At 43.8% G+C, this 24,480-nt stretch overlaps 1 protein-coding gene and 1 long non-coding RNA gene across 5 annotated transcripts in view; one reads left to right on the top strand and one right to left on the bottom strand.

The window, feature by feature from the left end:
* Nucleotides 1–22,109, top strand: part of ehbp1 (EH domain binding protein 1) — a 159,940-nt gene extending 137,831 nt beyond the window's left edge. For all 4 annotated transcript variants that reach the window (XM_084948666.1, XM_084948667.1, XM_084948669.1 and 1 more), the window contains 4 exons: nt 11,921–12,020; nt 12,970–13,043; nt 20,524–20,638; nt 20,962–22,109. In XM_084948666.1, coding sequence (XP_084804792.1) covers nt 11,921–12,020; nt 12,970–13,043; nt 20,524–20,638; nt 20,962–21,052 — 380 coding nt within the window. In that variant the 3' untranslated portion in view covers nt 21,053–22,109. The remainder of the gene's footprint in view (nt 1–11,920; nt 12,021–12,969; nt 13,044–20,523; nt 20,639–20,961) is intronic.
* Nucleotides 15,527–23,584, bottom strand: LOC146375235 (uncharacterized). Its single transcript, XR_014801971.1, has 2 exons — nt 23,376–23,584; nt 15,527–20,618 (listed from the first exon to the last, which is right to left on the bottom strand). It is a non-coding gene; the product is annotated as an uncharacterized LOC146375235 (long non-coding RNA).
* Nucleotides 23,585–24,480: the final 896 nt, after the last annotated feature.

Genomic DNA, 24,480 nt, shown 5'->3' with positions numbered 1-24,480 from the left:
TTTATTAAAAAGTCAAGAAACCTCTTTTTTTATCCCATATTTGACTGGAATCAGTGTTGGGTTAATAATGCTAAACAGAAATGACGTACAGTATTTTTCAGGGTTTGGCTTAAATCAATCATGTTTGAGCCTTTAATGTCTGGGTTTAGTGTTCTTGCAGCAGCAAAAACAAACAAGGTTGCACATTTCAGCTTAACATATTTACCATCATGAGTAGGATCCAGCTAGATGGCATTGTAGACCCCCTCCACGAGTCTCCGTCAGGCTGTACTGATGATGTAACCCCCGCCCCTCCAATTCCTCGCAGCCTAACCACACTCAAGCAGAGCAGTCAGAAGAAAAAACGAACCCAGGGCCTAACAAATACATGAAGGTTTGGTTTAACTAAATCCCACAGATAATGGCTACTGTGTCAAAGACTAAAGATAGCGGGGAGGGATGGTGGTGGTGGTGGTGGTGGATGGAGGGGGAGATTACTCTGGCGTTTTGCATCAGTTGCTTTCTGCTGGGTGGCCCTGCTTGTCAAGAAAAAGAGGGAGAGACGGATGGAAAAGAAGAAGGAGAGAAAAGCATTTAACGCGGCAGATTGAGAAGAAGAGGGCTCTTAATGCCATCAAAGCAAGGGGAGAAATCAGCCATTAATTTATTCCCGCCCTCAAACACACTCATGCATGCATGCATGCAGGCAGGCATACACAGCGCACGCACGCGCACACACACAAACACACCATGTACACTCCTGTTGTTTGAGAATTTCTGTAACATCTGGTCCACACCAGTCCTGCAAACCCACCGAGAACAAGGCTGACAAAATGTTTCCACTGTGGTCCCCATTGTATGTGTGTGTGTGCGTGCGTGCGTGCACATGTGTGTGCTCCTTAAATGATTTTTGTGTGGATTGAATTATAGCCCTGACGTGAGGAGAAATTTTTCACCCTAAGATTCAGCAGGAGAGGCAGATGACTGGGCTATTCATTGGCTGATAAGAACTGATGGAGAGGTTAATAAGCTACACACCCAGGTCATCACAGGCTTTTTACTGGGCTACAGAGGAGAAAGGAGGACGACGACGATGATTGTGTGTGTGTGTGTGTGTGTGGGTGTGTGTGTGTGTGTGTGTGTGTGGGGACTGTCAGGATGGATGGTGTGCATCTCTTGAGAATCTGTACGTTTAACATACCTTTAAAGGGCCTTCAAACTTCAGTCTATCAGACGGAATTACCAAATATTTGACTTTATGCAGGCAGGAAAGCGTGTGCACGCGAGCATCTATGTGTAAGATTCTTCCATGTATAAATGCACAGTGATGTAAAGTGCTCATTAAAGTGTCCTCCTGCTGGAACGGTGACTGCAGTTGACTGACTGAAGTGACTGCAGTTGTTCGGCAGCGGAGCCAGACTGAGCAGTGACTTGTTGCCATTTGCATCATCTCACCATCAAGCATTAGGAGCACAAGCAAATACTGTAGCTGGAAACTATAACTTTGAAGCAATATATGATTTATGTTTTGATTTCATGATGAAATACTTATTTTAAACATTCAAAAAGAAATCTTTTCATTTTGAGTTCAGAAATGTAACATTACTTAACACATCTCTGTGATGTCACTTTGCTCCTCTTGCTCTTATTCACGCACTCTTAGGCTCAATAGTCAGTTGCAGTCAAAACAATTAACCGCTGAGTTCACATAGCCTTGTAACCTTCAGGCGACAAAGCCACTAAAATTAGTTTGTTTATGATCCTGAGGTTTTCTTAAAGGCTCTCTCTGAGTTTACCTTTAAAGTTTCCTTTACCTATCACAGATGCTACAAAGTGTCCTCGTGTGATTAATCGTGTTTTTTAATCACACAAGGATTAATCACACACCTCATCTCCATCAGTTGATCTGTTCCATCATCACAGAGTCTTTGTCTCAAGGTTTCTGCAGCAATAAATATTTCTACTCTACAAGTGTTAGTCATGATTCTCTGCAGAATATTTCATTGTAGTCATTAGAACGTACCCAAATTTCTTTGCTACAGTGGTGGGTCCGTTCGTTGTTACAGTTAATAATATTAAATAACTCTTGAATCTAATTTTTTTTCTCCATGTAATCTGTCACCTTTATGAAATATATTGCAATATAATTTTAGAAAAACCACCTTTATAAAGAGCTTTACAATGACACTAATTATTAACTCAGTGAAATTGTTACTAATTGTTATTTCAAATGTTATTTCTAATTATTTTTTTTTCTTCAAGCGGTGACACCAAAAGGCAGTGAAAAAATAATCATTGAAGCCTTTTTTTGATAAATTGAACTTAAAATATACTGAAATTGTGGAGCTGGAAAACAGAATATAAAATGTTTTGCTGAATTTTAGATGTGCCTGTGGTTCAAATATGAGAGCAGGTCGTTCACTAATCAGAAGGTTGGTGTTTCGATCCCTGACTCCTTTGAAGTATCGTCAGGCAGGATGCAGAACCCTGATGTGTCCATCAGAGTGTGCGTGTGAATGTGTGTGACTGAGTGAATGTGGCTTGTAGTAAGAAAACTCTTTGAGTGCCCTTATTGTGTAGAAAGATGCTATGTACATATAGTCTATTTATCATTTACTTACACATCACTCATATTCTTTAAATTTATCTTAAAAGAGACCTTCAGTACTACCTGCAGTACTCAAAAACATCTTTAGTTTATTAGTGTAAAGCACAAGCTTACACTAATACACTTATACCTTTTCTGTATGTTTTAATGGTAGGTCAAGCACTGCTGTTATTCCAAACCTAGCTCAGCCTAGTTTTATTTCCCACAATTCCCTTGTGTAACCTGAGGCTAGAGGAAAGCACCCCCCACTAAGATGAAGACAAAACACTCAGGAAAAAAAACAGACTAATCTGTGTTTCTCTCCCCCAACCTCTTTCCTCTCACTGTGCTGTGGATACTCAAAAATACACCTCTGTGACGTTTAAACCGAAACCACAGTACAAGTGTTTTTATGCTTGAAGAAGCACTGGTCAAATCACGTAGGACTTGGCGGATATCAGCCATCAGGAGTTGACCACCAAGGCTCAGCTTGAATAAATGTACCTCATTTAAATCTGTACCCCAATACCTCATTGCTGCCATGTAACGGTGGAGCTAAGGAGTAACGTGAACCAGATACAAATGAGTTTCAACAGATGGAGCTCAAGATGTTTTCCCAGTGATCATCACTTCTGGCATTGAGCTGCTTGATTGAAGAATCTCTCACACTTTGTGTTGTAGCACTGAAGCCTAATAGAAGCCGCCTCCCGAAGGTCCAAGCAAAGGCTCTCATTCTGAGAAAGAGAAAAAAGACTCCAAACAGGACCCTAGCATGGGGTCTCTCCGCTCTTCTCTCCCCCTTCATACCGACTCTTGTCCCAGGGCTAATAGGGAGGCGCCGCGCGCCTTTCCTGCTCCCTATCACCTACTCACCTTAATAATAAAAGAGAGCCCCCTGTGGAAAGTGGCTAGCAGGAGCTGGTGAAGATCACACTGGTAATAGGATGATGCCTTTTTGCCTTTTGTCATGAGATTATGAACAGGGATAGCCTCTCCTCTCTGCTCCTCCACTCTTCTTTACTCTTCCCACACACAGCTACAGACGTCCTGGAGGGCCCTGTCGAGTTGGAGTGGAGACAGGCGTAACTGAGGCTTTGTTGCTCTGCTTGTATGGTAAAAGGCCCGCTAATGAAATACCTTTTAGGGGGTATCGGCAGGTGATCTCCCCAATCAGACATTTCAGCAAAAACACACACACAGGCGTACATACACTCACATATTCTCCGTCTCCTCTCATCTGCCCCCTCTTGCTATATTAATTACCTGAAGTGCTCCGGCCCTGAAAAAAGCTCTCGATTCTGCCGCGCCTCTCCCCTCTCTTCATCCAACGCGACAGCCACAACGGCCTGAGCTAGCCTAAAGTGGGGCAGGGGGGTGCAACAGAAAAGGAAGGGTGATAATAGTAGTAATGAACACGGGTGACAATAATGAGAAAGGTAATTGAGAAATGGCGTATGGCAGACCCACTGATTTTCCTTTTCCAGCCCCAAGCTAAGTGGGGACGAGTTAAAAATCATCTTATTTAGGGCTCAGTTAAATGGTTCGTGTAGCGCGTTGGAGAGTGTGGGGATTTCTGACGCTAAAGCTAAAGTGAGCTGACAAGCATAGAGTGGGTGATACAGCAGCCTAATGGGTTAGGGAGTGTTTAAAGCCGCTGTTGACTTTAGGCTGACTCTGTGTGGGGTTTTTTTTTCTTTCCCCCCTTTAATTTCTTATTGACATTGAATGGCATGGTCAAAACAGCCTGTGCTGCACTGTTAGGATTATTGTTAAACACCTCAGTGCTTCACTGCTGTTCCTTTCTCTTCCAGTCAGCTCGCTGTGGTTGTTTTCTCCATTTGTATGGATGTGAAAATTCACTCTGCAGGACTGCACATGCTCCAAATGCTCTGTTTGAGCATATCTGTGTTTGATTGTGGCTCAGTTTGTATGCACTCTGCTTCCATCTTATGTTTACTGTAAATCCCTATAACTTGTGTGTGCGTTCGTGGACTCGCATTGCCCGCCTTTCTCTCTCTCTTGTGTGCATCTTTCTGTTTCCTCCTGGCCTTCTCACCCAGGCTGTGATAGAGACCGGGCGGTCTGGGCTTTAACAGACAGAAGCTGCCTCCACCAGCCCATAGTCTGCCACTCTCTGATAATGTTTATTGATTTGTAGCAGAAACACAATTTGATGGAGATGGGGGAGGGAGGAGAGAGGAGGAGATGCTTCGGGGGTGAGTCGAGGCAGAGTGCATATTTGTGATTGTCACGGCATGGCTGGTTCTCCTAGAAAAAGACTCTGGGAATGGCACTTATTTTGTTCTGATCTGAGCACCTTTCAGCCCCTTTATGTGATCAAATAAAATATGTTTGATTTAAATATTTAAAATGAGACGCTAAAGAAAGTTGAAAGAGGAGAAATTACTTCTCTTGTCCAAATATACTCTTCAGCTGCTGTTCAGTGTGCATGCGTGTGTGTGAAAATGAAACCACCTAATATGAGCATTTCATCTCCTCACTCAGTCTATTATGTGAACTCTGTTTGCCAAAGCTCCCATCTGTCCTTAGCTTCTGAGGTAGAGGTGTTTGGAGGTTGCTCTACTGTTGGCTCTGAGGTCAAATGTGTTTACCCAGTGGTGTGTGTTTGCTTGTGTGTGTGTGTGTGTGTGTGTGTGCGTGTGTGCGTGCATGCGCACATACGTTTCTATATATTTAGAAGAGTCCACAGAAAAGATTAAAGAGGTGAAGAGTGGCGGATGGAAAGGAAGAAACATGTTAGCAGGATAACATGTTAGGCTTTGACAGTCTGACTCTTCTCCTCCCTCAAACTAGGCTCATCATCAGGACTCCATATTAAAAATTAACCTAAAACAGCATGTGTTATATGAAAATGAATGAAATATATATGAATATATGTATGAAAATAAAAAGCATGTTTCCACATATGAAACTTTATAAAAGAATTTTGCAGCTTTTGGATTCAGGAAACGTTGCAGAATAAATCCCGTGTGTGTGTGTGTGTGTGTGTGTGTGTGTGTGTGTGTGTGTGTGTGTGTGTGTGTGTGAGAGAGAGATGCCACAGGCCTCCTGCTCGGTTTACAGTTCCCAACCCCGAGTCAGTTTCACCAGTCACATCCAAACAGTTGTTAAATAGGCAATAATTATTTTATCCAGCATAATTTCGTAACACTCATCCCCTCCTGATCTCCTTTTATTACTGATTATGGTAACAAAACAATCGTATGATGAAAATATTCATCGTCATTCAGCAGGCCTGTGCTGTTGCTCTTCCAACATCAGCATTTTGAAAGATGGGCTTCCCCTGTCAGCATATTGCGTGAAATCAGAAACAAATAATTCTGCAGCCCTGCTTATGATTATGCATCAGATTTAATTAATCTCAGTGCCTCCAAAACTCTGCAGCACCCTACTCCTGCTTCTCCTCCTCTCCCTCTCCCCTACCTTCACCTCTTTTGTAAGTTGTAAAGCAAGCAGTGGTTGACAAATGACACCAGTGGAAAAGGCACGCATTGTGCCTCAGTGTGAGAGGAGGGTTTTTTTCCCTCCTCTTTCTTTTTTTTTCTGAATTTTTACTTTTCTCTATCCGGGGGGAGCAAGAGGAAAGAGGTGAGTGTGAATCGGTTAATGTGTTCCATTCACCAGACCTTATACACAGGTTCAATAAAGCAGGAATCTGTTCTATGAGCTAGGACCCATTGTGCCATTGAGGACACCTAAAAGAGGCCTCGTACAAGACTCCCTTGGAAAAATAGCCCTCAGCACCACTCCAGAGGAGAGGAGAATAGAATAGGAGAGAGCAGGAGGAATCACATGCAGTGGCTAGGCAGTTTGATTCTTACACATCTCACCAGTGTTGTAACATTTGGCGTGCATAGCTTTGAGTACATCTTTGACTTCAGTGTTCTAATTTTCAGAAATGGAGAGAAAGACAAGCGTAAGCTTTAGATGTGACGCTTTTTATGGGTAAACCTGAATTTGAGAACTGCCTAAACTCTCCTGCTTTCAAGCTTCACTCTGTCCTTCCCTGTCTCCTTTCCTAACAAGACACTCCTCTCCTCACATTAATTAAATCAAGTCTTTAGTAGGCTACTTACACACAATTCCCCCCTCCCTCCGGTCCTCGGCACAAACCTCTCTGATTAGGCCGGCCCCTGTCATGCATATTCACATCACTGCCGTGACAGCCTTTTAACGAGCTCTTACCTAATCACAGGAAACAATGTTCATCCTGTTCTTTTTATTCCTCCTTCTCTCATTTTCTTTCATGTATCTTTGGCTTTCTTCTTCCCCCGATCCCCGCTGATATCAGACGGGCTTGACGCTCGGATGGAGAGAACGATGGGGGGAGATGCACAAGTGCAGCTCTGCCCTAAATAAACCGCAATTGAGAAAGTGACTTGAACACAGAAGAGAAGTTCAGCTCCATCTCCTCCCTTCCCCTCCTCTTCTTTCTCCTCCTCCTCCCTGCCTTTTTATATGTCCGATAGACAAATTGGATTAGCAGCTATTGGATTAAATGACAAAATGGTGGGATAAGGACTGAGATGAACATGCTGTGATCACAGCTTTTAATGTGTTTCTCTTTCTGTCGCATTCATTTTCCTCGGTTATCCAAGCTGCTTCCTTCAAGGCACAGAAGTTTCTCCAGGGAGGAACAAATGCAGGACACCCTGCTCATCCACTTACTGTAATTTATATGAATTAGAATGAACATCTCATGTGCAAATACTGCACATGTTGCTGTTTGAAGCCATTGATCACAATAATGAAAGAGAAAATACATTTTTCTCTTTCACAATAATCAAAGAGAAAAAATTATTTTAAGTATTAGTTGCTGAGAGCAGTTAACATTAGCAGCCCTCTTTTCTTACAGATTAACTTCATAATTAAATTTGTAATTTGTTGCAAACATTCTTTTATGTTGTGACTTCTGCTTTCTCCACAGCGGTGGCTAAACTAAACAACTGACATCGTTGCAATCTCAGGAAAATAAAGAGCAGACCCATACATCTGCATACATTCCTATTTTCAGCATTTTCATTGTGACTAATCTGTTTTGGTCTTTTTGTCGCTCTGTAGTCCTAGGGTTAACATCGATCACTGGTTTAAGAGGGAGACGCAAATCCCCGAAGCATCCAAGTAGATCCGTCCACTGTGGCGACCGCTTGCAAATAAGGGAGCAGCTAAAAGAAGCTAAACTACACACCGATAATTTAAAGCTAAAGTTATCAGTAATTGCAGGTTTAGTGCAGTAGTGCAGCTTCTGGTTTGATGTTTTAGTCACCAATTAAAAATACAGTGATGCCAGTTAAAGTCAATTAATTTTTACTCTCTAAGACTAATGCTAAAGCATGAATTTTGTACATTTAGCACATGGCAGCATGGCGCTCTTAATTCAAAGCAGCTCAGGCCAACAGCAGCAGCAGTTTGACCACCTCGGGGTGAGTTTCATTATTCCTATCAACACTGAATGGAACATTGGCCAAGATTGCTATCTTAATCTTATTTGGCTATAGAGGCTGCCTTTGTACCCCCCCCCCCCCCCCTTTTTTTTTTTTCCATTTCTTTCTGCATTTCTCTCTCACCATCTCTCATATGGATGCTCCAAAACACACAGTGACCTATGCTAACCAGCCTCGTCTTCATGCCTCGAGGATAGCAGCCTCCCTCCACACACGGCAGTTGGTGTCATTGTATCCTGGTTGCGTTTCTGAGAGAGGCCGGGAGTGGAACAAGAGAAGAGGAAGACAGGCAATCAGATAGAGGGGTTGTTGGGATATGTCTATCAGTTGTATCTCAGCTCTGTGTGTGTGTCTGAGTTGATTGTATCTTGTGTGTTTCTCACCAGCACAGCTGCATTGATAGCTGAGGTAACACTAAGGATGATATTAATGGCGATAAACCTTGTGCATTTTCATCACTAACCCTTTGATGTCCCCATCACACACTGTACCATCGCCAAATTCATTGCTTCAGTCTCACTGGAGTTGGCCTGTTTCTGCTCTGCCCTGCTCTGTGTTGAGCACTAAGAAGTGGCGTGTAAGGCGAGCAGCAAGACCCAGAATGCACCCTGCCAAACTGCCAGATGCTTTGATCCAAGATGGCCCCCTGAGAGCCAGCATGGATCCACAGTGTCTCAGAGCCAAGGCTGGATTCGCAGACACAGTGTCAGTGGTGACTGCCAAGGATATTTACACCATTTGTTTTCATACACCACCACATTCAGCAGTCTGTTGTCACTATGGGCATATGGCTTTCTATGGAGCAAAGATGTTTTTAGAATGTGCTGCACCAGTGGGAATCAAACCCCCAACCCAGCACTAGAGCCTTAATTATCATGAAACTGAAACGACCATCACTTTTACGTTTAAGATGACGGTATCGCGTACAGTTGTCTTGTTAATTCAGTTGCATCGAGTAGTCAAGCTAGTAGAAAACTATTTAAATAATCTGAAGACTTTTCAATAATTCATTAAATGCAATTGGCCTGTAAAATTACAATGTAGTTATATAACTTTTTATTTTTTTAAAGGCTCTTCCCCCAACAGCTCAAAAACTATAATTAAAGGTATAGTAAAACATGATTTTCCCATGCTTAATCGATTGAAAAGGGGTTTAGCACCCACCTATAACAATAAATCTGCGCCCAGTATGTCTCTTTAAGAGTCAGGTAGGATCTAGAGGTCGGAGGTGGATGCTGAGCAGCTGTCGAGTCTCCTGCCTCCATCCCTCCATCCCCTGACTCACCTGCTCGCCTTTATTTCCTCCTCCACTCCCTCCCTCGTTCCAGTCATCCCATTTTGCTTTCACATTCAATATTTCCCCCCCCCTCCTCATCTCTCCCTTTTCTCCTTCCTTCTACCCTTTTCTCCTCCCTCTTCTCCCACCTTTTCCTCTGACCTCCCTGCCTTCCTCTCCCCTCGCCTCCCCTCCCTCCTTTCATAAAATGTGGCTGTTGGTTGGCTGTTAGCAGCTGGCTGGCTAGCGGTGGGGGATATAGCTTTATAATCCCCTCTCGTCTTCCAGCCCGCCTCGCCACAATGTCACAGGAGCTTAATATTTGCCATTATTATTTGCTTGTTTTATTTGACTTCGAGGCAGCACAATGACCTGTCAGCGCCGGCTTTATCCCCCCTCCGAGTGTCGTCCATTTCAAAGTTGACTACAGTAATCCACGAGCCCGTGATTCCGCTAAATCCCGAAGCTTTCTTTCATTCGCTTGGTTTTTTTGGGGGGGTTTTTTGCTTGCTTTCTTTCATTTTCCCTTCCCGCTCCCTCCTCCTAAATGAAATTACATACATCTGCTGGCTCAGAGTATCACAAATGTCCACACATTCACCGGTGTCCACACACATCCACGCGTTTGCCTTTTGTCATCAGTGACGCAGTGGCCCGATGCTCCCACTGCTGCAATGAACACTGGTGTGTGTGTGTGTGTGTGTGTGTGTGTGTGTGTGTGTGTGTGTGTTTGATGGAAAAATTCCTTTCTTTCTTATTTTCTTGTCTCCTAAGAAGCAAAGTTATTTATTTACAGCTTCTCATCAAATAAATGATACAGTGGTTACAGCTACAATACTCAGATAATAAATGTTGGAAATCTTCTTAAAACCGTTGCTGCATTTACCACAGTGAATGGAAGGATTCATATCGCCGCTGCAGAGTTAAACGGGACCTTATGGATTATCGCCACTGACACTGTTCAGCTGACCTCGAGATTCGATAAAGAATAAATAGCATTTTAATTGATAACACGTGAGAGATTATTAAAACAAACCAAGCAGAAAGAGATGCTTAGTAGTATTATTTTATGGAAATCTAGTTTTAATTTTATTGATTATCCATTCCTTAAAAAAAGTAGTCATAACATCTGTAGGTAACATTTAAAGATTTACCTTTAAAGTAATAGTCTTTTTTATCATACCTAAATAGATAACATTACCAATAACTCACAAATAAATTGTGAATTTGTAGAATTATAGTAAATAATTATTTTACTGGTAGCATTTTGCATCTTTATTATGTGTTTATTAATCATCACTGCTGAGACTGTTGTTATTTTTGTTCCTGCTCAGTGAGGCCATCCTGATTCCCAGGGTGTCAAATACTGCAGTTTAATCAAAGCCTCTGGATCCTGAGAGACACGCCTGAGGTGTCTTTTCACTTTGGTTTGGTGTAAAACCTTACAGTGCAATCATTACAGGATGAAAATTGGAGCAAAAGCCTGGGATTAAACAGACCTACATGAATTTACAGCATAAATACACCTGCTCATTATCTTTGCCACTATCCAAAATAGCCCCACTTAGTTACCTGAAGATCCACTAAACAGTATCTAGAAAGTTTTATAAATAGGTTCCAAATTTACAGTAACCATCCAGCTAATGTTCAGACTATTATCCTGTTTCCAAATTTAATTCATTCCAGAAATATTAAATAACTTTTTGTGCATGTTTATGGGCCGTACGTGAAAATGCTGTTGATCAACCCTTCCTCCGTAAGCATTTAACACCTGAGAGCTTCAATGAGCATTTAGTTACCATTTGTCAGTTTCTGGTTTGAGTGTGATCACAGGTTCCAGTATGTTTAAAACCTTACGATTATGTGGTTTTAGTACACGGAGGCCAGCAGATGCACAGTGGGAGTCAAACTCCACACCCAGGCAGCTGGTCTTTATTCCAGGTCAAACACGATGGAGGCTGTCACTGTTACCTGGCTAACATTTGAAGCTTTCGATTCGATGTGCTTTGTCTGTATCAGTTGTGCGCATCCCATTGTACCTTGTAAGTAAGTTACAGCATAGAGCTTTAGCCCCAGGCGTGGGCAAAGCTTACATTAGCCATGCATCTGAGCCTCACTAGCTCTCTGTGTGTGTTGAGCAGGTATTACACTAAGCAGTAGAGAGTCCCAGAGACTTTTTTTTTTTTTTTTTGAAGGCCTGCTGAGTGATTGGTGGGATATGTATTGCCCTACAGTGAGAGGCTTCACTCTGTAAAGGCGCTCGACGGTAATCGCAGAGTTAATCCCGCCCCGGTTGAAGCCGTATTGACGTTGTGAAGGCATGGTGTGAAGTAGGTGAATGTTTACACAGGGAACATAAGCGAGGAGAGTATTTACACCCACACATGAATATCTGGTGGACACACTGACTCTGCGGGGGCAGCAGCTCCGTCGTTTATCTGCCTCATCGCTTTTCATGTGCATATGCTGGTGTACACGGCGTGCTGTAATTTTTATGTCAGGTTCAATCCACTGTAAAAAAAAAAAAAAAAAACCGCAAAAGAGCAACGTGTTATTCTTGAAACATGTGTATCTGCTGGTTTATTTATTGGTGTGTTTCTGTGCTCTTTCTAGGCAACAACAAGGAGGAGGAGGAGGCCATGATGCAGGAGTGGTTCATGCTGGTCAACAAGAAGAACGCCCTCATCAGGAGACAGAACCAGCTCTCTCTGCTGTGCGTACTGTTCTTCCTCTCTGTCGCCTCGTCTTTGCTTCCATTTTAATTTCTCACATGTCAAATTAAAGCAGCTGAGAAGCGTTTTAAACCTGCTCCTCGAGCTTTAGATCAAGCTCGTCTAAGCTGCACGGGGCAGGAGTGTCCTCTCCACTCCATTCACCCCCTCTCTGTCTATCCACTCATTGATTTACATGCAGAAAGGGATATAAAATCAATAGAAATGTGGCGATCGCTACTCTATCTGCAGTCTCTTTGTATGTGGTCAGCTGCGACAGGTGGAGACACGCGCTGCCTTTTTTCCTCATTTGCGGCTGTAGGGATTTCAAAGTGTGCAAGTGGAGGAGAGCCTGAAGTATTCATAATCACATTATATCGTGGGAAAGGAGAGGCTTTTAAAGTGGCCAATTGACAGAAGGGCTGATTATTAGCCCTTTCTGTTCTCTCTTTGTGGAGGCAAAGAGAAAACGGCGCCTGTGAAGGACAAATTCTATTAGGGGCCGAATTAGCTCATTTTTTAATATGGCTGAAAGAGGAAAGAATTCAATTTGTGCTGCGGGTGGCAGATATATCCACACAGGGCCACGCTTGCATATACACATCTACTCCCTCATCTTCTGTTTTTAATGCATTTTCACCCCCCAAATTCCACTCCTTATTTCCCTTTTTCTATCCTTACACATACACACACAAACACACACCTTCACTCAGGGCTGTGCACTATGAGTATCAGTTATGTGCAGTAGATTAATGCGAAGCCAGAGAAGGTTCGGGCGAGTGGCCGAATCGATGTTTATTGCAGGTTTCTTTAAGTACTTAATGATTTAGTCATTAACATATTGATGAACTTTGTGTGTGTGTGTGTGTGTGTGTGTGTGTGTGTGTGTGTGTGTGTGTGTGTGTGTGTGTGTGTGTGTTTCCCATCTCCCCTCTTTCTAACTTGCCACAGGGAGAAAGAGCATGATCTGGAGAGGCGTTTCGAACTGCTGAACAGAGAGCTGAGAGCCATGCTGGCCATCGAGGGTAAGACACACACACGCAGAGGGAGGCTGCACATGCGTACATTAAACTCTTAATTTTGTAACTTTAGATGCATTTTAAACAGCAGTTTTCACAGCTGAGGAGATTATGTAACAAGTAAAGTAAAACAACCAAGAGCTCATTTTACTCTCTCATTCCTAAATCTTCCTGAAATTTACCAGAACATCTGGATAGTTTAATTACTTCCCAAATGAGTCCTGCAGGAGACCGGCAGCAATAGTTGAAGTTCATTTTGCATTTCGTAGTGAGGAGGGTAAAATTGACTGTCGAGGTCGCTTGAGTTCGAGTAAAGTGGTTGGTGTCTCTTCTTCTGAGTCCTTTCTACGTGGCGTCCGCCCATTAGCGGGGGCCAGCCTTCATCAGGAGCCTGAAGCAGGGTGATTTGAATTCTGCTTCGGCTTGATGAGGATTAAGATGCAAGCTTGCGAGGGATTTCACTCCCAGATACTTGATCAATGCTATCTGTTTCTCAGCCAGACCCGACTAGCCGATGCCTGATGTGGAATCTGACCACAGCTGCATTCAGTGTTTGCAATGTTAAAAAAAAAAAAAGAAGAAAGAAATGCAGTTATATTGTTAAAAGCTTGTTAACTACACCGCAGCCAGAAAAGCAGCCATTGTGTCGTATCAAAGTTGTCAGAGGGCCATGGAAGTTTAATCCCCTTCGACTGCGTCCTCTTTGGCAAAATGAACCTTTCGCCAATCAATGCTAATTGATTTTGCCATTCGACATTGACCAGCACCACCCCCTTCTCACAAACCACCCCCTTTCTCCTCGCGGCCTTCGGACACCCATTGTAATTTCACCGGGCACCTGATAAGCTACCTGGTCCATAATAAATCAATTCTAATTAGCAAAAGAGGAGATGGTGGTGGGGAGGGCAGACACGCGTATCCAAAGCGGCGCTGCAGCCGCCACCACACTGCCTGCGTTCAGCTTGATTTCCTCCCTCTTCTCCGGCCGCTTTATTTATTTTTATTTATCGAGCTCCTGCTGGAGTCGAATGGGAGGATTTCGCTTTTTCTGCTTCACATAACGGAGTGTGTGTTTGTATCAGCGAGCCTGCTTTAAGCACGCGCGTGTGTGTGCATTGTTTTGAGCCGTGTTTTTGTCTTTGTCTCGTGTGTGTGTTGTGGATTCATATGACTTGCGCGCATGTGGATGTGAGAGCAGAGATAGTGTGTGACTCGAGGTGGAGAGGTGGTGTGTGTCGTGTCACCGCCGTCCTCTCTGCCTTCATGTGGACTTGTTGGATTTGCAGCTGACTAACTTATCAGCGGCCTTATTTTCCTCCCTCAGGGAGGCACTTAACATTCAGAGGCTCTGCCTTTCTCTCGCAGCCACAGATAGTTGTCAGCTGCTGGGAAGAAAGGTGTGTGTGTGTGTGTGTCTGTTGGTCTCCGTTTGCCTGCGTCTGTGAGTTTACATCTCACAGGTGTGTTTCCACCTTTCATTTTCTGTGTGTGTGTGTGTGTGTGTGTGTGTGTGCGCGTCTCCCCAGCTCTTATTTGGTGCTTGGGCAGGTCCATTGAGCGATGGTTGGGCGTGCGAATAATTGCTGATTTGGTTGGCCAGTCGATGACACAGAGAGAGAGAGATGACTCAGAGCGAGAGAAGAAACACACCTGCCCTCACACACACACGCCCTGCTGAGAAAAATATATACCTGCACTGAATCAAACGCACCTCTCCCTCTCAGCTGACACACATGCTGAATCACACACACATTGTGAGGTCAGTGTGAAGACCTGAAGTTTCTGTCTTCGTCTTTTTGTGTGAAAAGATGTTAAATATCTCCTGATTTACCGTCCAGCTGCGGCAGATGTGGGTAATATTTGTAAGCAGTTATAGAGAAAGGAAAATCCTGCGAGTAGTCTCTGCAGTGATGTAGACATTTAAGGGTTTGATGAAAGTTAAAGGCAGGAGATTATAAGTTAAGCCGCTCGGCCTCCTCTCTGTTCTGAGGCAAAGGTTTGACTCGTGATGTTTTATTCCACGTTTATGAGGCTGACGTAAGCTTACTGGGACAGTCGGGTACAAGAGGACGAGGAGGAGGGGAGGAAGAAAAGAAAGAGGGGAAGCTTTGAGGTGGAAAGAGCATCGTGGGGGAGAAGACGATTCATCTGAAATCAACTTTGAAGCCAATATTCTGCAAAAGGACAAATTCTTCTCAACTTTTCTCAGATTTTTGTTTGTTTGAGTTAGAAGATCTTAACGGAGCAGTGATTCCTGATGTAGTGAAAAGGCACAATGTAGAAACATTAAAGTCACACAAGGGGGAGAGAGAGAGGGGAGGAAGGGAGGGGATAGTTTGCAGGGCTACAGCTGCAGGATTCACTACAGTGCCAGGTATTTTTCCTGCACTTTGGATCTCAGCACATATTAACTGATAAATACAGAACAACTAATGGTCTAGTGTGACCCTAAGCAATGCTTTGTCTAACTGAATAAAGAAAGAAAGAACTGTATATTTAGATGATTTCATATCAGTACACAGCAGTGCAGTATTTTACACATTAGTGCATCACAAACCTTTAAAAAACAACAGATCAGCACAATAATCGCAATAAATGTAAAATTTAAGATGTTTGAGTGAATTAACAGTGTCGTCACTGTACGTCTGTTGTTTTTGTTTAAATCAAATGTGTCATCTGTACATGAGGAATATTCAGAATACATTTTTACAAAAGTACTCAAACATAATTTGGTAACTGATGCTGACTCATCTTTGGACATCAAGTGTCTGCCTCGAGGTTTCTGCAGCAGTAAATCTACTCTAGGTCTGTTAACCATGATTCACTGCGTAAAATCACAACGCAGCGATCACAAGTGGAAAATTATAATCAAACCAAAGCCAGTAATCTTAACAAAACACTCCTATAGGTAATAAATAAGTCCACGTAGTTGCATTTCCCTGCCACAGCACTGGGCCAATCCCTGTAGTAAAATATGAAAAGTTGTAAGGAACGATTTTCATGATTAAAAATATCCCAACAACACCTATAAATGACCCCAGTCTGACACGTGAAGGTTAACAGCACAGAGGTCTTGACTTGAGGTGGGCCTTTGCATCATTAAAGCATCCAAACATCAGTCGGTGTAAGATAAAAATGCTCCGTAACTGAAGTTTAAAGCAGCTTGACATTAAAACGGTGTTCAAGGTTTGATTAAATGTGCAGAATAAAACGGTCAGGATCAGGGCCGAGGCTTCCAGGCCCCTGTTGATGTCGTTTATGAGCATGCTCAGTGATAACCACCTCCTTGTACCGTCTTGGTGTGATGCCAGGCGGGGAAATGCCATCTGTATGCCATGCTCTCATCTCCCTGCCACAAAAATTGATCCACTATGCCCTCTTTATCTGCTTACCGATTCACACCTATGTACGCACACACGGAGCGGCGTCTTGGCTTCCTTCGAGGGCCCGTGTGTGTGTGTGTGTGTGTGTGTGTCTGTTTTTAAAGTGGACGCCCTCTCGCCATCTAAAAGGAATTTATGCATAGCCGGGTCCCAGAGTTGGTTTTTTTTTTTCTTCTTCTCTCCCCTTGTTATGGTTTGATATGATAAGCTTTTTTATATGTTTAAAATCAATATGTAATCCTATGCAGGAGCTTATCCCTCTCCACACCCCCGACACACACACACACAGCCCATTTGTAAATCTATTTGGGCTTTGTAACACATCGGGACAGCGCACTACAGACCCTGATTGATTAGGTGCACTTTGGAATCCGATCACATGGGCAACTTTTGATGATGTCGCCAACTCTTTCAGACTGACTGAAGAGGCCGATAGCAACAGGCTTCGTTCCACGTGTCGCCGGGCTCGAGTTTTGGTGAATTCAGAAGACCAGTGTGTTTAATTATCTATTCACAGCTCAGGTGTTTGTGTAGGTTGAAGTGCTTCCACGCTTGAAGTTTAATATTCGCATCGTCTCCAGCTGTTTTAACTTGGTGTTTATGTTGAGGACAGGTGCCACCTGTAGTGAAGCTAACGTGGTATTACATGCTGCTAATCGTCACATGAGGCTGAACAGATGCTGAAAATGTTCACATTCATGCCTGGAAAGAAATTACAGCTTTTTAAGAGATGTAAAATCTTTCCTGTGGTTCAGCCAGCTTCACACAGGTGGAAAACCACTTGATTGTTGTATCTACCGTGATGTTCTCAGTCTTCTGCTGGACACGTAGACCAGAAAACTACAATTCTGAATGTTTTTATGGCAAACAGACACAATGAAGCTAAGCCAAACTTTCTCACCTGATACTCACCCAGAGGCTAAAGGCAGTAAATCCTGTAAATTGGTAGCTGCCGTCAGCATGTTAAATAGTTTATGAGCCATCAAAGTTATAAAGGTTCAAGTTGTGTTTAAATGTGTTAAGGGCAGGTTTGTCCTCTTGTAGATAAATTTTCCTCCTTGAGGCAGGAAACACTGCTTCACAAAGGTTTGCACTACTAGAAATATTCAGCGTGTTTTAGGTGGTAGAGCACACCTGACATACACTCATGGAATTAAGGACAATATTAGCTACTTTGTCCACACGTCTGAACAAAAAAGCATCACACAAACTTTGGGAACCTGGGTAAAGTCTGGAAAGGTTCAGGGGTGGAGTGCATGTGTGGAAAATGGCTTCAGAAGCTAACAAGAAAGGCCACCCCCCATTCATACTGCCTTTCCTGGGAGAAAAGGTGGACTGGTACTCTTTTACACGCAGCTTCCCTAAACGTCAGGTCCCTACAGGAGTAAATCACATAGATGGGCAGATTAAGTCACATGCAGTTATGCAGTCATCTCTTGGCCAAGTAGAGGATGAACTGCTCTGAAACTGCAATATAAACTTTTTTCCTTTATATTTGAACCTCAACAAAAGCAATCTTAGTAATTTAAAGAGAACTTTTCTCTTGCAATTTTTAACCTTTGTGTTTGTTGCTTTTTAGCTGTTTTTTAATTATCAGTCCCCTTCCCCCCTTCTCTCTCTGATGACACTTGGATTTCAGCCGAAATCAGCTCTCAGGGCCTAAAGAGGACGAGGGGGGTAAAAAAGCAAAGAAATGAAGGTGAATAAATTTTATTTTGGTGTCTGTGTCCAAAAAAAGCTGCGATTGAAACCCTTTTGGTATAAAACAGAAAAAGAGGCAGCCAGACGGACTCGGATGCATGAAGGGCGGCCTCGTCCCGCTTTGAGAGAACGGGCTTTGGACCGGTTTGCTCTCTTGAATAAATTTAGCGTCGGGGATAGCGAGCAGGGAGAGAAGAGGGGGGTGTTCATGGGGATTTGAACCAGCGCATTCTTGTGTGCCTTGTGCAGATTCACATGGTTACCGCTGGCGTGCACGGTGAGAGTTATCTGAATACGCACCCACCGTGTGAGTTGTACACACTCCTAAGTCTTTAACCTCCCTCTCCCACTCTCTTATGGAGGGGGGCGTGGCTTACATTGGGGGGGGTCTGAGTGGCTGCAGGCTGTTTTGTTTGTTCCTGCGTCTCTGGTTACCCAGCCTGCCCCGCTCTGGTGTTGCCTGGTCACGTCGCTCATCGGCTCTTTTTATTGTTTACCTTCCTAATGAGGGGGGCGGGACTCTGAGACATGTGATTGACAGCAGTGAGCTCACTCATGGGTCCCCTTCCCCTCCCATGCACACCCCGGGTCCAGCAGGTCTTTGGCTTTTTGGCTGAGAAATCCTTTGAAGGAGATTAAAAAATAAAAAATAAAAACCACCTCGTTCGTCGTGAACCCTCCTCTTCTGAGAGAGGATTGTGGGAGATTTATGGCATACATTCCTGTCTCAGTTATCTAAAGCTGATGACTCACCCAATATTCCCCACACTTTGTTCTGATTCTTCCTAAAGAACCACATGTTTTAAAAAAATAAATAAATAAGAGCAACAAATCCTCGAGGTGCAGATTCAGACACATTTTGAAGTATTTGTTAACTCCTGAACAAAAACCAGAAGAGAGTAAATTTGCTTCCCTGAGAGAGAGAAAAATAACGAGGGGGGGGCTAGAGAGCCAAATATTGGGACTGTGTTCATTTCGCTCTGTGGTCGACTTCAAAGGGACGAGCGGGGCCAATGAAGAGAGCGCAGACCTTTCAGGACAAACCCACTGGGCCCAGCGTGACACGCACACAGCCTGACTGCCGCAATTTGACTCAATGAGGAGGAGGAGGAGGAGGGGGGATATTTATTTTTAATAAAGCCACACTTATTTTGGGACTGACATTTTACAACATTCCTTTTATTCTCGAATCAATAGCCGGTTAAATATTGATAGAGGGGTGAAGTTGCCTACGCGCCACAGAAGTTCAGTTTGGGTTTGTTTGAATTCTCGCTGGGACGAAGCGTTTTTTTTTTTTTTTTTTTCAGTTTTATTATGAAACGATGGAGGGAGGTTTTAGAGGGAGACACGTTCTCACACTGAGCTGAGGAGCAGAAGGAGATTTCCTGCCTTTCTCCAGCTTTGAGGCAGTGAAATGGATAAAACACTGCAACCGGCAGCCGTGTGTGTGACACGACGAGAAGTTGAATCTCATTCAGTTTAATTTATGTACAGCATATGTTGTCCTGTCTGTGCATGCTAAGTGTGGTGGTTGTTTTAAACTGCACAAAAAGGTTGCAGTGAGTGTTTAGGGTGAGTTTTTTGGGGTGAGGGAGGGAGGAGCGCTGCCCTGGTGTTGGGTGAATGCAGAGCCGAGGGCGCCAGGCGGATATTCGAGCCCCAGGGGGAGCGAGCGCTCTCCTGTGGGCTGCCCCCCTCCTCCAGGGAGAGGCTGAGGGGATTTGGATCAGGGTCCCACCTGGACCCTGTGGGGCCCCTTCCTGCAAAGACCCTGGAGAACTGAGAGACGAGAGTCAGGGGTTCACCTACGTGTGTGTGTTTGTTTGTTTGTTTGGCTGAGGAGGTGACATTCAGGGGTTGGTATTTATTTATAAGTTTCTGTGGAGGATTTTGGACCATTAAAACTCAATTTAGGAGACTTTCAAACTTAATTTACTTCAGGATAAAACTAAAAATGTGACAAATACAAACGATCGTGAATGCCGTCGTTCAGCAGAGCTGCCGCTTTAATAGAGCTTGTGTGTTCCTGAGAAGTTAGAGGTTATAAAAGAACGAGAGCCATCTTATACCTGTGAGAAGTTGCACATTAACATGACGCCATCACTGTGCGCGCAACCTGACGGAGCGTGTTTACACGTCACATTTACGTCCCGCTCCATCACAGTCCAGCAGGTCAGTGAGGTGATGAAACTGTTTCTCCGTCTTTCTGATCATCTGCAGTCCTCAAATAAATGAAGCCACATCCAGGAAACCCAAAAATCTTTTTGAAAACACTTCAGTTACAGGTTCAGTCCAGAAGAAGATGTAGGCATCCTGCGGCCTCTGTGTCTCTGTGAGGTTTTTAGAAAAAAAATATCCTCAGTGTCTCCACCGCTGACTGCAGGTCTCTGGTTGTGTTGCAGACTGGCAGAAGACCGAGGCCCAGAAGAGACGGGAGCAGCTGCTGCTGGATGAGCTGGTCATACTGGTCAACAAGCGAGACGCGCTGGTCAGGGACCTGGACGCCCAGGAAAAAGAGTAAGTTACTTAAAAACACTGAACACAAGTATAAAAACACTGTGAGCTGCACAGCAGGCGCTCCTGTGGTGTCACAGACGTCCCCAAGAAGCTGTGGACGTAGAGAAAGCACGGCGAGTGTGCCCTGCGGCGCACCTGCACGGGTGGGATCCCTTCCAGGGCGCCGCAGGCAGGTAAAAGGTCAGAACGTGGCCCCTGGCACCTGGCCACCCCACAGGTGGTGCAGCGGCGTTCACCGTGGCACCAGCTGTTTTACCTGTGTCTGTCCCTTACCCCAACCCCACCCCGAGACATCTGACCTTTTGACCTTTTGCCGTCCGCAGGGCCGAGGAGGAGGACGAGCACCTGGAGAGGACGCTGGAGCAGAACAAAGGCAAGATGGCCAAGAAAGAGGAGAAGTGCGTCCTTCAGTGATTGTCAGCAAACACAACCAACAAATGTAGCCGATAAAAGAAATGTATCACATGATTATTATCGATCATTTTATTTGATAGTGGAGTCGAGACATTTCTGTCAGTTATTGGAATCCCTTTGAGGTTTATGTTCGGGTCAGATTAACCGCAGAGACTCGGCTGAGCGAAGAGGCCCTGCGACACCTTTGCACCAACTTTTTACGGACTCGGACTGTCCCGCTTTATTTTATTTTATTTTTTTTTTAAATTTGAACTCTGCTTTACTTTCTCGAGAACGGTACCTGTGTAACAAACATGAATACGTGTGAGACGAGGGCAGCGCACAGCCTGTGTGCAGCTCGCTCCGTCTGAATGTGGAGACCAGGCACAGTCTGTGGTGGATTTGAGGTACAGCACAACAATGGGGGAAATTTTACTCTTATTTGTTTTATTTTCTTTAGTTTTCTTTTTCCCCCCATCATATTCAGAAGATGATGAGGTGGGTTGACTTTTCAGTCAGACTTTTTAAAGAAAAACAAAGAGATAACATTGCTCTTTTCAAGCTACTTCATTACTTGACCGTATCTTTTAATTATCTCACTTTTTACTTGTAAAATATCTTAACTTGGGAAGCATTACTGTTCACAAATCTTGACTTTCCTATTGCTTTTTTATCGTCTTGGCTTGAAAGCAGTTTACCAAAACAAAGAAAGGAAAAAAAAAACAAAACACTTGTTGTATATTTTCATCACTGCTCTGACCAACAGCTTCCAAAATCTTTTTTTCCCTCCATCAGGAGTCATGCAGTCAGAAAACAACAGATATATATATATATATTATTTATTGCCATTTGTCCTATAAGCTGCTTGTTAAGTGAATCTACCATCACGTTTCATTTTGCTCAACACTTTTGGTTTCTATTTATTGTATTCAGAAGAAGAGAAATATGCTTCCATCTCTTAGAGCTCCACATCTTGTGCAGCTGTTCTTTTTACGTGTGAACATTTATCTGATTATTTATTCCAGTGTCATAACCCAAGTCTTCAGTAATAAAGTCTTTATGATTTCATACTCCACAAGACGCTGTATGGCCTCTTCTTAAAAAACAAAAAACCCAGCCGCTGTGGATTTTAAAATCTTTATTGTTATATTTAATGGGTTTTTTTTACTCATTTTCTATTTTTCAAAACGCGCACGCACTTTCAAAACTCTGTTCCAAATATTTGTATTTATTTTTTACTCCCAGTTTAAAGAAATATCTCCAATCCTCGATCTGAACTCTTTTTTTTTTCCTCCTCTTTCTGTTTACATAATTTAAAAAGTTATTGAAATGCACGCCTTTGGCTGCAGCCCCCGCACATAAGTGGCCCCTATCACCGCCTCCACCGGCGAGCGTTGCGTTTATTATTCGGCGCTCTGTTCAATTCCCCTGCGACCTGTGCGCGTGTTTATAAATTAAAATTGGCGGGTTTTTTCTTTTCTTCTTTGAGGTCGGTGTCGAGCAGGTTCCTCCGAGGAAGATTAGAGAGATCACTTTGTTCCGAGCAGATGTTTTCCCCCCTCTCTCACACCTCTCTCTGGGCCGCTCCTGTGCGCGCTGAGGACGGACTGCAGAGCTGGAGAGGCTCGGTCACCCGCAGCCACGGATGAGGGGAGGAGGGCGGGCACAACAATTGGTATTAATTTTCAAAGATGTAGAAAAAAAATCACACCCTTAAATTCTTAAAGTGTCCATTTTAATTTGCACCATTTTACTGAAATGAAGTGTGGAAAATGTTCCTGCAATAAAAGCTCCGGATGAACAAAGTGTCTGCGGTTTAACCCTCCTCTCCGTCCCTGCAGGCAGCCTCCCATCCCCGATTAAAGCAGGAAAATCGGTTGTGACAGCAGACGTCCTCCCCGGCCTTTCTAATACTTTCAAATTAATTTGCTGATTCGTTTCTTCTCTGCTTGGGACCGACTGTACGCGCACATTACGCACTCTGCGTCCCCCGAGGCGCTTTGTTTGACTTTGTATTGCAGCGCGTTTATCGCGGGCGCCTGTGATCTGGAGGAAAAAGAGCAGAGCCTGAACGGTGCTGAGTGTGTGTGAGAGAAAAATCTTTAAAATGATGCACACAACCTGTCGTTTACACTTAACTTATAAATTATTTTACATGCAACATTTTAAAGGCTGTGTCCTTACACAATCATTCATGCGTAAAACTGAACTTTTAAAAGTTTTAACTTTCTCTAAATTACTTCAACTTCACTGAAAACGACTTTAAACCATTTTAAATGAATCACTGCATGTTTTTAATTTGGCGTTTTTGCATTTTGTTAAGAATAAAACGGTTGAAACCGACCTGTCCTACCTCCGCAGCATCGCCCGGCTTTCTTTAACGCTCCAGCAGAAGCAGAAGGAGTGAAAATTTATTTGGAGTCGTTTTCCTTTTTTCGCTGAATAAGAGCGAGGCGCTGCGTAAAAAAAAAAAAAAAAAAGCGGCGGTGGCTCGGCGCTGCTGTGCAGCTGAGGATCCTTCAGCTGAATGGATTATCTCCTGAGCTTTGAAGTCTCCTGGCCTCACCTCACAGGTGCTGAGCGCCGCTCGGCCTCTGCGTTTTTCACTTCCCTCGCCGCCGTCCAAAAAAGCTGCACCTGAGGGAGCTGCGGTCTCTGCGTGCAGCGCCGGGGCTCCTACAACAGTCCGTTTTATGCATCATCGTTTTAATAAGCACCGACAACATCCCCACAGATCCCCGCTTCCAATCCTGCCGGCTGAAGGGACAAAACTTTTCCCCCTCCTCTCCTCACCGCCTAATCCCAGGCTTTACCAGCTCAGCATTAAGAAAATTCAACTGCAATTTGGGATTAGACAAAATACTCTTATTACAAAAGGTTGGTGCAACTTGATAACTTGATACTTGTTCAGGGGTTTATCTCGGGGTCTTACTCACATCGAGAGAGGATGGAAGGGGCAGAGGAAAAAAGCAATGCAGGGGAAATGTCAGAATAAACCGTCTCTTTTGTGTTGTGAGGGCCATATTTGTTGAATGGCCTTTTTGCATAATTTAACGGAGCCTGTGTGTGCATGTGCAGAGGAGAGGAGAGGAGGGGTGGTGGTATTTCGGTCAGAGCCTTCGCCGGCCCTCTGACAGCTCGGACTTCAGATGTGGTGGAAATAAAAAATGGATAAAAGGTGCGTGAAACCCAAATCAAATACCTCCACTTTAGGCCGCCTCCTCTCTGCGCACACAGCCTCCCTTCAATCAAACGGGCCTGATTTCTCTTTGATTTTGGCCCCTGCGTAAAAACACGGACCTGCACAGAAAGGTGCGTTCAGGTGCGTCTGTAATAAGCATCACTGCAGGCCTACGCACACAACCTACATATTTTTTTTTTCTTTATTTTTTATTTTTTTGTAATTGTTATTATTGTGCTCTGCAGACTTTTGATGCTCAAGTTTCTCT

Source organism: Perissodus microlepis, chromosome 13 (genome assembly GCF_051167445.1).
Source record: "Perissodus microlepis isolate ML-2025 ecotype Zambia chromosome 13, ASM5116744v1, whole genome shotgun sequence".
Classification (NCBI taxonomy): Eukaryota; Metazoa; Chordata; class Actinopteri; order Cichliformes; family Cichlidae; genus Perissodus; species Perissodus microlepis.
Note: the sequence above shows the minus strand (reverse complement) of the source record. Positions and strands in the feature narration are given on the sequence as shown.